This window comes from Diceros bicornis, chromosome 6, assembly GCF_020826845.1.
Source record: "Diceros bicornis minor isolate mBicDic1 chromosome 6, mDicBic1.mat.cur, whole genome shotgun sequence".
In the NCBI taxonomy this organism is placed as follows: domain Eukaryota; kingdom Metazoa; phylum Chordata; class Mammalia; order Perissodactyla; family Rhinocerotidae; genus Diceros; species Diceros bicornis.
The window spans coordinates 62,242,499-62,256,617 of record NC_080745.1 but is presented as its reverse complement, the minus strand read 5'-3'; the positions used below and the strand labels follow the sequence as shown (position 1 = coordinate 62,256,617).

At 46.5% G+C, this 14,119-nt stretch overlaps 1 protein-coding gene across 1 annotated transcript in view; it reads left to right on the top strand.

Annotated features, from left to right (window-relative positions):
* Nucleotides 1-14,119, top strand: part of TLL2 (tolloid like 2) — a 148,421-nt gene that overhangs the window by 113,556 nt on the left and 20,746 nt on the right. The window contains exons 11-13 of the mRNA XM_058543632.1: nt 4,278-4,394; nt 5,497-5,642; nt 6,130-6,325. Coding sequence (XP_058399615.1) covers nt 4,278-4,394; nt 5,497-5,642; nt 6,130-6,325 — 459 coding nt within the window. The remainder of the gene's footprint in view (nt 1-4,277; nt 4,395-5,496; nt 5,643-6,129; nt 6,326-14,119) is intronic.

Here is a 14,119-nt window from a genome sequence, read left to right as displayed (position 1 = left end):
GAGGAAGCCGTCTGTTACTGAAGCTCCCCAGAGAGGGTCAAGGCACACTCCTGAGAATGGGCAGAGGCAGAGGAATTTCCAGCCATTCTCTTTTCTTGAACTTGAAACAACAATTTTCTCACTACAGATCCTGGTGTCTCTGGCTAGACTTTCATTGAGTAGTTGGGGCTTTTGCCATTCCTTGTTGTTGGTGATGTTTTCTTTTGTGTTTTTTTTTCTTTTGGCTCATATTTTACACGCTTTTGCAGTGTGTGTGTGTGTGTGTGTGTGTGTGTGTTGAGTGTGCTGCAGCCAAGGCATGGCCCGGTGCCTATAACCGTCATTCTTCACTTGCAGGAGTTCTCCTTTGCCAACTATTTGGCCTGCTCTGATGTTTCCAAATGCAGTTGTTAGTGAACTTTTGTGTTTGGAACAAGTGCATTGTGTGGGCCGAGCTGGTCCCTGGGAGGGGTCAGTGCCATGAAATCTGCCGGGAGGAGGCAGGTCAATGCCCCTTTGGCAGGAGGGAGAGCGGATTAGGGCGGATTGTGAAAGTATGCATCTTGCTCTGAAAAACTGTGCATTGCATATTTTCCCAGGGCAGTGTGTGAAAATCCAGGCATAATGGAGCCATAACTTTTTATGAATGAACCTTTTATGACTCCCCACGGAGCACACTTGTAGTGTCCTCATCCGCGTTTCCTCTTATTGATGTCCTTATTAAACTCCTCCTCCAAAGCCAGGAACCAGATTTCGCTTTAGGAATTTGACACCTTTTCTCTAGTCCAATTTCTCTCCAGCCTGTTAGTCTCCTTGGAAGGAGGCTGTCTGGGCCCCGGTTTTCACATAGCGATTAAAGGGAAGTGTAAGTAGATTGAGAACATTTCATGGCTGGTTAAAGATATCAAATTGGCTTTTCAGTTTCAGGGGTCACTTATGAGATTGCACCTGAAGGGAGGAGGAAGGTGGCTGCACAGAGAGCTCATCCAGGAATCTTAAGTACTGTCCTGTTAGTTGGATTCTCTTCCCTTATTTCTGCTGGAGGAATTACTCTCACAAAGCACTTTTGTATGCAGAACTGTCTTTGGGCATTCTGTACCACCACAATGCACACAAAAGCCCTTTCTCCCCCTTTCCCTGAATTGGGGAGGGAAGTTCAGAAAGGCCAGGCTGGCCAATCAGTGTCGCGTGGCCCCACTCCTGGGGCAACCTGGGCAGGGCAGCCTCCCAAATGAGCAGAAATGACAGCGCGAGTCAAACAGCCGAGCCTGGCCTTGCCACCGCCTTGCTTTGTGGTTTGAGGCTTTGATCTTCATTCCTGAGTGTCTGTTTCCAGGCCAGGAAATAGGGATGTTGTTTACATTCCCGGAGAACAGAGTCTATGTTTATGGATCCGAAAATGTAGTGCTCAGAATGGCACCTTAAACAGAGAAGTTCCTTTTGATGGTGGTGGCGATGATGAAGAGGAGGAGGAGGAAGGTGAGACTGATGATGAAGGTCAAGATCTTAGACTGCCAAGGTTCAAAATCTCGCATCCACTTGCAAAATTGAATGTAACTCAACCCAAATTCTCCAATCTTCAGTTTTCTCATAATTGAGATTAATACTAGTACCTGTTTCAGGGGGTAAGAGGGGATGCAATTAGATAATTCATGTAAAGTGCTTAGGACGGTGTCTGGCATAGACATGTGTGATAAAAAAGGGGCTTTTATTAGAACCATTACAGTGAAGATGAGAATGTTGACATCAGTCAAAGGACAATGTAGAGGGTTCCAGTTAAGAATTACAAGGTGATTTGGGGAGAGACGTTACTTAGAAATAATTTGTAATTTATTCTACCAAGTCTAGCTCTGCCAAGGCTGTAAAATACACCTTAGCCTGTAATTACTACCTCCTCCGGAGAACTGAGCAGAGAAGGGTTGTCCTGTGGCCCTGGGGTGGGTGGCTCATCTCGTCCCATTGGGTTTTTAGGCAGCAAGGCTGTGGAAGTCTCTCTCTCTTTTAGAAACAGTCCCCAGCGGCTGTGACAGCTGGAGTTTTAAAAGGAGACATTTGGACTTGAAACCTTGGCTAGGCTGAGAAGGATTTCCTTTTGTGAACCGGCAATGTTTAACTGCTGCTCGGCGGCTCTGTCTCCTCGGGGGAAGCAATACTTCCCATGCTTACGTGTTGTTTTCAAAAAACTAATTGACACTAATTGGCCATGCCAGAGGAACCATTACTGAAAATTTATAGGCTTCTGATGGATTTTTACTTGCTGAATTCTTGGCAGCAGTTTGAGCTCATCTCACTTAATATTAAGCTCACCAAATCCAAAAGGCTGCAGGTGGCCAGAATCGGAAGGAAGCAGAAGGCGATTGGCAGCCTCTACCCCTACGTCTCCCCAAAGAATGTATGCTGCAGTGGGCCATTAGGAAATGTCCATAGTGGCATTTACTCCTCCCCCAACCTCAATCCCCCATTTCTCAGAAAGGCAAAGCAAAGTTACAGCTTCAAGGGGTTGGTCGAGTGCCTAACACAGTGCCAGCAATAAGAGAGCGCTCACTAAATATCTGTTAGATGGACTCAAAGAAAAACTTTTTTGAGATGTAATTCATATACCCTGAAATTCATCATTTAAAGTGTGCAAGTCAATGGTTTTTAGTATGCTCACAGAGTTGTACAACCATCACCATAATCAATTTTAGAACATCATCACTCCCAAAAAGAAAACCGATACCAATTAACAGTCACTTCCCATTTCTCCCAATATTAAATGGATTTTTGAGTGACCCACATGGTTGGTGCTTGGGAGAACCATAACTTTCAGTCCAAACAGACCTTGACTGGTCTGTGTTGAGAACTGATCAATATGGCTCAGCCCATCTCCCACCCCGTCCCATCCCTGTCCTTGCCCTCATGGCCATCCTTACGTGGCATTAGAAATTATATGGCTAAGGATTACTGTGCACTGGGAAGGCATGGCCTTCCCCCTTTTCCTCTGTAGAGGGTCCAAATTTCAGACCTGTACCCAAGTGTCTAAGAAATTTATTTGTATTTTCCAATAACAAAAGTTCAATAACAATTATAAGCCCCTTTCCATCAGGTATTGGGAACTTCATTTCAGTCCATTTATGTTTTCTTCCCCCAGGGTAGAGGTGCCAGTGGGGGGCATACTTTGTGCCAGGGCAGGTGGCGGAGGAGGCATGCATATTGCCATCAGCTGGCGTTGCTGGGAGGTCTGTCTCCAGTCCTCTGTCTATCTAAGTGGCTGCTGTGCCTCCTCCATGTCTCAGCCCTAGGCCAGTTCAGATTGGTGCCAAGTCCACATCTCTCTAGAAGATATTCTATGGGAGGCGTTTGTGGCTCCCCAAATCCTCTGGGCTATGGGAAAGTCACTTCCATACCCCTCCCAGGAGCCTGGAATCATGTGGCTGCCATCATGCCATGCTTTGCCTGAAGAACTCTGCAGGCCTGTCTCCTGGCCTGATGTCTTAACAAACCATGTAGACATTTCTGTTCTGACCCCAGGTGAGACATGGGAATCTAGTGTCTTGTTGCCCCTCCAGGCTCTGCCGAGGAGCTGGAGCACAATTCTCTGCTTCTCCGAGATCCTTAAACCCACTTGGTGTCTCTATCATCCTTTTTCACCCAAGGTCAGAGCTCAGGGTGGGACAGGGTACATGGTCCTTTTAGAGGGTCTGTGGTGCCCTCTCCAATCCTCTTTCTCCGTAGTCCCCTTACTCACCCATCCTAGCAATCTTTCTAAGACTATGAGGATGGGAAAACGAGCTCTTATTCATTGTGTATTCTTCCAAATCTTTGGTATTGTGACTAGGCTTGTGAAATTCAAAAGTCAAAAAGATTTGATTTCTCTGTTGTGTATTTTCTGGCACCCTTCTTTGAGGGAAGGAAGGCAGAATATCTTCCCAAAGTCATGCCCCCAGAAGAGAAGGGCTTATGGGTAATAGGAAATACTAGGGGAGGGAACATTCATCCCTATCTCAGACCGTCATCCCCCCACACCTGCAGCACCTCAACAGGACCCCTTTGGCAGGGGAGAAGGTGCCTGGGCTGTCCTCTGGGGACTTTGATTGATTGGCGTCTAGAATTCTCCTGCAGGCAGTCTGAAGGAGGCACCCTGGCTGTCACTGTTTCCATTCCATCTTTTAATCCTGATGTGCTACAGGATGAGTTGCCACAGGGAGGGTTATTATTCACCTTGAACCACATTTGAAGAAACACTGCGCTCTCTCTGTCTGCAGTGAGCCCCTTCGGGCTGTCCACCGGCAGCCTGACCATTCTTTTCCACTTCCCAGGTAGGTTTTGTGGTGATCAAGTCCCGGAGCCCCTCATCTCCACAGACAGCCGGCTCTGGGTGGAGTTCCGAAGCAGCAGCAACATCCTGGGCAAGGGTTTCTTCGCGGTGTATGAAGGTTAGTTCGTGATGAGCGAGGCCACCTGGGAGCTCCTGATGTGCTCGGAGATGCTCCTGGAAGCTCTCTTTCACACGCAGCCCGCTGTCCCTCTCCACCCAGGCGTGCGTGGCAGCTGCCGGAACCATGAGGGTGGGGGCACCCACCGCTGGGGCTAGGCTGTCCCCTTCCCCCACATTCTGGAAGCAGAGAGGCCAGCTGCGCTCACTTCAGGACAGGCATCACCTACCTGTCACCGCCCTGCTGAACCCTCCTTCCAGTCCAGCTGGAGAGCCAGCTTCCCCCCCCACAGGGGTGGTTTCAGGGAGTATAGAACCCTGTGGAAATGAAAGCAGCCTCTGAATAGCTGTGTGAGCCTGAGCAAAGACTCTAACCTCTCTGGGCCTCTGTTTGTTTCATTTGTGAAAAGAGGACTTTGGACAATGTCAGGGAATTTCCAACTACATTTCTTGGAAGGGCCTCTGAGGCCACCATGGTGGTTGAGTGGAGGGAGCCAATAGGTCTGGGCTCTAGGCAGCTGCCACCAGGACACTTCTGCTTCTATTTGTTCCATATATTGGGTTTCTCTGGCTAGCTACCCCTGTCCCCCCCACCCCAAGCAAACCACTAGGTTAGGGCCCCTTTTGGCCTTAAATTGTAATTTTGGAGAGGCCAAAGTTTTGTTCTTATAAAAGAAATAACAGGTGTGTGCATGTGTGCATGTGCACACTCACAAGTCCCTCTGTACCAGCCTTCCTCTACCCTCTTCATTAGCATCACCTGGGGAACTCTTAAACATCAAGACTGGTCGAAGCTCCGCCCCACCCACTTGAATGAGAACCTCTGGGGATGTGGCCCTGGCTTCCACAGCTCAAGAAATCTCCCAGGTGATTTTAATGCATAGCAAAGGTAGAGAGCCACTGCTCTACATGGTTATTTTCTTTATATGCAAAAAATTCAGAGTTGCAAACAAACGAAATTGTGCCTTTCTGGAGGCACGGTCTTGGCTGGATGGAAATGAAAATGTTGGCAAGTGGAGCCACCTAGTGGTGATAAGTGGCCACCCAACTTCCTTAGTGAGGTCTAACCCGGGACCCCCTTCCTCCTGCCTCTCTTTCTAAAGCTACCTGTGGGGGAGACATTAACAAAGACGCCGGTCAGATTCAATCTCCCAACTACCCAGATGACTACAGACCTTCCAAGGAATGTGTCTGGAGGATTACGGTTTCGGAGGGGTTTCACGTGGGGCTTACCTTCCAAGCTTTTGAGGTGAGTACTGCTCAGATTGTCTTCCCGTGGACGAAGGAAATGTCAACTTCTGTTAGACACTCTCTGCTCTGTAAAGATGGGTTTCCATTTTTTGGTTGAAAACAGGAACCTAAGAGGCCATTTCAAGCCCATGGCATGTGGTACCCAGATATCTGATATCAAAACCTTTGCAGGCTTTGAAATCGCGTCTGTCTCCTTTCTGAAGGCTGCTAGAGAGGGTGAGGGAATAGCTGAAGGGAAGGTCTAGGACGGGATCCAAAGAGGTTTATAGAATTGTTCTGCCCTATTTATCATCTCTTAGTCTCTTTGCAGCTTGATACAGTCTTGACTTCTACAAATAGGGGACAGCTTGGAGAAGCCCAGGACACACGTGGGTCCTTTTGCCTCTTGGTTAGATTTTTGAGAGTAATATTTAGGTTCTTCTCCTAAATCAAAAACCTTCAGGCCAGGCCATCATCTTCCACATTGCCTCTGTTTCTCCATTTAGATTGAAAGGCACGACAGCTGTTCATACGACTACCTGGAAATCCGCGACGGCCCCACGGAAGAGAGCATCCTGATTGGCCACTTCTGTGGCTATGAGAAGCCAGAGAATGTGAAATCAAGCTCCAATAGAATGTGGATGAAGTTTGTGTCCGATGCCTCTATCAATAAAGCGGGCTTTGCGGCCAATTTTTTCAAGGGTATGAATTAGCAGTTTGTTTCCATTTTTAGTCACAGAAAGAGGCATTGCCCTCCTGGTTTAAGAATCAGCGACCCATTTTAAAGCTATGCGTAGGGCTCCCAACAGAGTTCACGACTGACTCAGGAACAGGCTCAGCCTTGGCTTCTATGTGGCAGAAAGTTCTGCTGCTGTACTTGGATATTTAATAAGATTTAATAAGTTTGCAAGGTCAACTCAGTGAACCTTAGTGAAACGGAGCATTGATAACAATAAATATTTGTGTAATTGCTATCATTAACTGAGCACCTACTATGTGCCAGGAAATGTGCAAGTTACTTGATTTACACGATGATGTTTAATTCCCAAAATATCCCTTTGAGTTGGGTTTGGATCCCATTTGATCAGGACTGAGAAGTGCTGCTCAGCGTCACCCAGAGAGTTAAGTGGCAGATCAAGAATCTAAACGCAGTCTGACTCCTTAGCGCAAACTCTTTCTACAACATTGGTTTGCATTCCCTGATGTGGGCCAAAGAGGCAACTCAGGTCTTCAGCTCCTGAAGCATCAGCCCCCAGCCTACAAGCCCACCCTCAGGTGGGTGGGGGTGGGGAGGCGAGTGGGGGGTGGGGAGGCGAGTGAGGGGTGGTACTTGGTGAGCAGACCTCCATGCTGCCTTAGGGACCTACTGCTCCACAGGGTCTTGATGGAACCAGACCCAGAATGGCGTGGGAAGACCAGCACTCCTGGCTCCAGCAGAGCAGGCTTCCCAGGACTACTTCGAATGGGCAGGTCTTCCTTCTGTGCTCTCAGGGCCCTGGAAGCCCCTCACATGACCATGCTCTAAGAGAGAAGCATGGATATTCCACAGTGCATTGTGATTGGGCGCCCAGTAGCGTGCCAGCAGCCACTGGATGGAGACATCCAATCTGTGACTGAGGTCCCTTGATTAGTGGCTCCACTCACACCAGGAGGAGGCTGCTTTCCCTTCTTCCCTCCTCTCCCTGGCTGTGCCAACCCAGAAATCCTGGTCCCTCCCTTACTCCCAATCTCCCCATCTGCCTCCTCTTTAGCTCCTTCTCCCAGGTTCTACGTAAGTGGATGGGTGTCAGAAGAACCCACTTCCAGCCATGTGACACTGAGCAGGCAGCCCTTTGTCCTTCTTAAAGCCTTGGTTTTCCCTTCTGTAAACCAGGGGAAGGAAATCTGCCCCTAACCAGGTGTGAAGCCCCAGCGAAATGATGGCAGTGGAGACACTGTATAAGCTGAAAGTACCACACAAGTGTGTGGGATTGTTACCTTTTTCTGTCTTCAGGCCTCTAGGGAGAGCAAAACCCAAGCAGAAACAGAGCAAGAATCATAACACTGAATAATTGGAGGCAAAACTTAATTCTTTCCCAAGCAAAAAAGCCAGGCCACAGCAAGTGTATGTCACATGCAATCAGCTAGTGGTTGTAGTGGGAAGAAGAACATGACAGTCTTAGCTGAGATGCCTGGGAGTTCACAGCCCCTGCCCCACCCTGCTTCAGGCTGCACGTACCGACTGTCTCCCAGCCTGGGGAGGCCCCTGTCTGACTTAGTAGCAGCAACACTGGCTGAGTGGCCTTGAGCAAGTTCAACAACATCTCTGAGCCCCAATCCCTCCACCGGGAGAAAAGGTACTAGCAGGTTATAGGAGAGTTGTTATCAGGAGAAAATGAGAAAACATAAGCGAATACATATGGTATAATGTTTAGTCCCATTAATTGTCTTTGCTAATGAAGGAGTCTTTGAGGTGGTTATTTTACTCTCTGGAAAAAATGACGTGACAATTTCTTCTTGCTGTTGCCATGTGTTGGTTTCCTATGGCTGATGTAGCAAATTATCACAAACTTGGTGGCTTAAAACAGCACAAACGTATTATCTTACAGTGGTGGAGGTCAGAGTTCCTTGCCTTTTCCAGATCCTAGAGGAGACCCCTATGTTCCGTGGCTCGTGGTGCCCTCCCATCTTCAAGCAGCAATAGCCCGCTGGGCTTCCTCATGCTGCTTCCATTGCCACGGCTCCTTTTCTGACCCTGACTCTCCTCCTGCCTCTTTCAACTATGAGGACCCTTGTGATTTCATTGGGCCCACCCAGACCATCTAGTACAATCTCCCATTTTAAGAACCTTAATTTAATCACATCTGCAAAATCCTTTTTGTCACATAAAGTAACAGATTCACAGGTTCCAGGGACTAGGATGTGGACAGCTTTGGGAGGCTTTATTTTGCTCTCCATGTCATGAATGGTTATGAAGTTTTATTCTAATTCTCCTGTCCTTCTCCTCCCCTGACTTCCACCCCGAGGTCTATAAATTAGGTGTTGGGTTCCTTTCCAGTGAGAAAACTGGTGACCAGTTGGCACTGGCCCACCCACACCTCGTTTGCGGTTCTGCTGATGATCCGTGATGCACATTTTTGAGAGGACCAGTTAAGCTGGAGATTAGGGTTGCCAGATTTAGCAAAAAAAAAAAAAACAAAAAAAAACAACAACACCCAAACAGGATGCCAGTTAAATTTGAATTTCAGATAGAGAATGATGTTTTAGTATAAGTATGTCCCAAATATTGCATACTGTGCTAAGAAATGATTGGTTGTTCATCTGAAATTCAAATGTCATTGAGCCTCCTGCATTTTTTGTGGCAACTTTACTGGTAATGCCAGTCAGCACAGCGGAAAGGGATGTTTCTCTCTATGATGCTAAACTGGTTTGTAAGGGACAAAATCGAGAGCCTTGGCCAGCTCTAAGTAACCATGATAACCAGCTCCATTTACTGGTTAGAAGATGCCATCTTCTCCCTCCTCCACATTTAACAGCCATTCATCAGTCATCAAACTATGCGTCAGGGGCTGTGCTAGGGGCTGGGGACACAGAAGAAAGCACAGTCCCTGTCCTCAAGAGCTCAAGGTAGTGACAGAGACCTGCAAGTAAATGGGCGATGACATCGCTGTGGCAGTGTAGATCCTGGAGGAGGGGCTCACTCAGCGTGGGGGTGGAGTTGGGTTAGCCAGCCTCCATACTTCAAGGACATCTCAATTTGCAAACTTCTTTTTAGATGCCTGTGAAGGTGTTAATTGAGGCCCATCTACACTAACTTAGTGCACCAGCCCAGCTTGACGCTTTTTTATGTCAACAAGGACTGCGGAGAACCACATTTAGAAAAGAAGGAATATACAACGTTGACCTTGACCTTGAATCTTAAAAGGAACTAGGACTGGTGAAAACCTCATTGAGACCTATTAAAGGGAAAAGAAAAGACATCTATTGAGTGTGCCAGAAATGACATAAGTTATCTCACTTTGTCTTCAGAACAACCCCTTGGTAGGCGTTCTTGTTACCCCATTTTCAAATTGAGGAGACTGAAGTTCTAAGCTGGCAGAGCCAGAACTAGATCGTGGACTTGTAGGATTCCACAGTCCACTCTCTTTCCAGTACAGAAAAAGCCGCGGGCAAGTCAAGCGAAGGATTTGAATTTTTCATTATTGTTTGTGATTTGATTCTGACACTTGTCACCTTTCTGCCTTCTTGATACCATGGGAGTGCAGGGAACCAGGCCCTGGATTTAGCGTCTGAAGTTCTAGTGCTGCCTGCATCTCTCACTCGTGATCCACTCTCGGGCGGGCCAGTTTCCTGCCTGAGACTGGGTCATGCCTGCTTTGTTCTCCACTGTATCCCCAGTGCCTGGTCCACAGTAGGTTCAGCAAATACTTAATCAGCAAGGAATTAATGGATGAATGAATGAATCAGGCTCAAATTCCTCATTTGTGGATTGGGCGTCCTACTACCTGCTTTGCCTACATTTTGGGGTTCCTATGAAGATGAATGAGGTGGAAATCAGAGTCAGGAGCAAAGCTGCCAAAAAAAAAAAAACAGGTGAAATTCATTTTAATAATATATTTTATTTAACCCAATATATCAAAAAATATTATCACTTTAATATGTAATCAATAGACACATCATAAATGAGATATTTTACGGAAGTTTTTTGCATATTAAGTCTTGGAAATCCAGTGTGTTTTACACTCACAGCACAGCTCAATTTAGATTAGCTACATTTCAAATGCTCAATAGTCACGTGGGGCTAGTGGCTATCATATGGGTCAGCATAGGTCAAGAGACTGGGCACAGCCAGCTTCTTTGTCCAGCCTTTTTCCAAGAGGCCATCAGTGGGATGTCCTGAGAACACACAGGATTTGTGCATGTGTCAGGACTTCTCCAGTGAAAGAAACCAGAAGAGCGACTACAAAGGCCACTCGGAAGAGTTGGACCAAGTCAAAGGAGCTCTTGCCTTGGTGCCAGTTGGCAGGAGGCTCTGCCCAGGGCCCAGCTGGCGCATGGCACTGACCAGGGTGCCAGTTGGCCACTGCATCCCTCTCCTGGTGCCAGATGGCAGTCTCACTCACAGCCCGCTGGCTGGGCAGCAGGCAGAGCACCTCACATCTCTGGTTACCTTGGGAGAAGGCAGGAGCATTTGAGGGCTGGCAGGGCCATTTTGATCACACACTCCCCACATAAAGAATATGAGGATTCCCACCTTGATCCCCACACTCCACTGTCCCAGTGCTGATGGACCACCACAGGTTGTTTGATGAGAGGGACTGGCTTCTTTCAAGGTACTTCTTCAAAAGCTTAGGGATGTGCCCTGCCTTCTCTTTCTTTAATTCTCTCTGAAGCAATTTTTGGGATCCTACCTGAGTCATCTCGTTATCTAAGCACAGAATGGTTCCTTCTTTCACTCATACACCCTGGAAAAGGCAAAGAAGCCAAAGCTGCTATGCAAAGCTGAGCCCTGGCTCAGCTTTTTCTCCTACCCCCACGCTGTCTCAGATTTTCCTGGGAGGCTTGGCCTTGGCCACTATAGCCCAGAGCAAGCACGAGCCTGTGGGCTTGGAGCAGACGCTACTTCAGTGCAGTGTGGAGGCGATGCGGAGGACACCCAGGCTCCCACTGAGAGCAGGGCCTCTGTACGCTTCCACGCCATCCACCCAAGCTGGAGTGGGGTTGGAAATGGCAAACATCCCACTGCTCTTTCTGGAGAAGGCTCAGGTGTAAACATATATCTTTCACCCACTTTCCTGGGCCAAACATCTACCTTTCTAGTCTCTGGAGAAATTGTATTCCCTTTGCTTTAGGCCCAAATCCATTCCACCAGACTCTCTCCCTCCACATGGCTAAGATGGTGCCAGGAGACTTGTTCATCGGTGGTCCTCCCTTTCTTAGCTATGACATATGTGCGTCCTGCCGCAGCCATAGCGTCTTCCGGCATCAGAGTCTCCCCTCGCCCCCCGCCTTGGTCCTTTGTTCATCTTGGTCTATTTTGATGGGCTCTTTCCACAGTTCCTTTCTGCCCTCCCCCTATGCCCACCAGCTAGTTTCTTGGCTCTGCTGTGTTGCCCTCCTGCCCATCTAGTTTTCCATTATTGGCCCATCTTTGACGCATTTTCCTTCTCTCTGTTTCTGCCTTGTCTCTCTCCCCTCCTCAGGCCTGCACTACTCTACTCTTACCTGATTCAGGTATGCCCAGGTAACCTTATCATTTTCACCACCACCTTTGTGTCTCTCCACCCACCGGAATTTCAAAAGCAACCCCACTATTGTCTATAGTGACATCTACTGTGTACTGAATGTCTATATGCTGGGTACTTCACAGCCATCATTTTCAATCACCACAACCCTAAAAGGAGGTAGTATTCTCATTTTAGAGCAGCCGGAAGACTGAGAGAGGTTAAATCACCCAATTTGTTGGGGGAAGATCCACTGGTGAATCCAACCCAGGTCTGTCCTGTTCACTCTGAAGCCTGGACTCTTTCCGTTTCTCCTTATCATTGATTCTCCTCCTCCTATACTTTCTAGCAAATGTAGAAGAAAGTGCTTTGCCTATTGTAAAGTAATAAATAATTGTAGGGCTGTTACTATTTTAGCATATTCAAGACTTACATTTATTTGAGGCCATGGACCACTTCAACCCCCTGCCTCGAGCATGTCTCCTAAACTCAGTCTCCCCTACTGACCAACGTGTTTAAGCTTCTGTTGAGCCCCAGAACATATTACTGTTAGAGTTACCCAAGTTTACTATCCACTATGTGAAACGTTGGGATATTTACAAACTGTCCTTTACTCAGTGAAGAGCAACCAGATAGATGAGTATTTTGTGCATCATAGACCAGGAAGATTGAGTTAGGAAAGGGCAGAGTAGAGGGAGGCATTATGGTTGAAGGGTTTGCATTTTTTTTTCTTATTAAATTGAAGGGCTTTTATTGCTGTTTGGCAATAAGGCAGCTCCAGTAAATAAAGTATTCTGCTGTGTTAATATGTTGATAAGTTTTATACTTTTACGATTTTATTTTATTGTGCTTTCTATCTCTTTTTTTTAATTGATGTTTTAATAGTTTTTAACATTTTGAAATTTTGGGTTGTACATTTTTGTTTGTCCATCACCATATATATATGACTCCTTTCACCCCTTGTGCCCACCCCCACCCCCACTGCCCCTGGTAACCACAGTCCAGTTTTCTCTGTCCATGTGTTGGTTTATATTCCACATATGAGTGAGATCATACAGTGTTTGTCTTTCTTCTTCTGGCTTACTTCACTTAACATAATACCCTCCAGGCCCATCCGTGTTGTTGCAAATAGGACGATTTTGTCTTTTTTTATGGCTGAATAGTATTCCATTGTATATATATACCACATCTTCTTGATCCAATTGTCAGTCGAGGAACACTTAGGTTGATTCCACTTCTTGGCTATGGTGAATAATGCTGCAATGAACATAGGGGTGCATAAGCCTCTTTGGATTGTTGATTTCAGGTTCGTTGAATAGATTGCCAGTAGTGGGATGGCTAGATCATAGGGCATCTCTATTTTTAATTCTTTGAGGAATCTCCATACCGTTTTCCATAGAGGCTGCACCAGTTTGCATTCCCACCAGCTGTGTATGAGGGTTCCTGTTTCTCCACATCCTCTCCAACATTTGTTGCTTTTTGTCTTGGTGATTATAGCCATTCTAATGGGCGTGAGGTGATATCTTAGTGTTGTTTTGATTTGCATTTCCCTGATGATTAGTGATGTTGAACATCTTTTCATGTGCCTATTGGCCATCTGTATATCTTCTTTGGAAAAGTGTCTGTTCATTTCCTCTGCCCATTTTTTGATCGGGTTGTTTGTTTTTTTTTTGTTGTTCAGTTGTGTGAGTTCTTTATATATTATGGAGATCAACCCCTTGTCAGATGTATGTTTTGCAAATATTCTCTCCCAGCTGGTGGGTTGTCTATTCATCTTGATTCTGGTTTCGTTTGTCTTATAGAAGCTCTTTAATTTGATAAAGTCCCACTTGTTTACTTTTTCTTTAGTTTCCCTAGTCTGGGTAGGCATGTCATCCGAAAAGATTCCTTTATGACCAATGTCAAATAGCGTGTTGCCTATATTTTCTTCTATGAGTTTTATAGTTTCAGGTCTCACCTTCAGGTCTTTGATCCATTTTGAGTTAATTTTTGTGAATGGCAATAGCACATGGTCCACTTTCATTCTTTTGCATGTGGATGTCCAGTTTTCCCAACACCATTTTTTGAAGAGACTTTCCTTTCTCCATTGTATGTTCTTAGCTCCTTTGTCGAAAATTAGTTGTCCGTATATGTGTGGTTTTATTTCTGGGCTTTCAGTTCTGTTCCATTGATCTGTGTGTCTGTTTTTGTACCAGTACCATGCTGTTTTGGTTCCTATTGCTTTGTAGTATGTTTTGAAGTCAGGGATTGTGATGCCTCCTGCTTTGTTCTTTTTTCTTAGGATTTCTTTAGC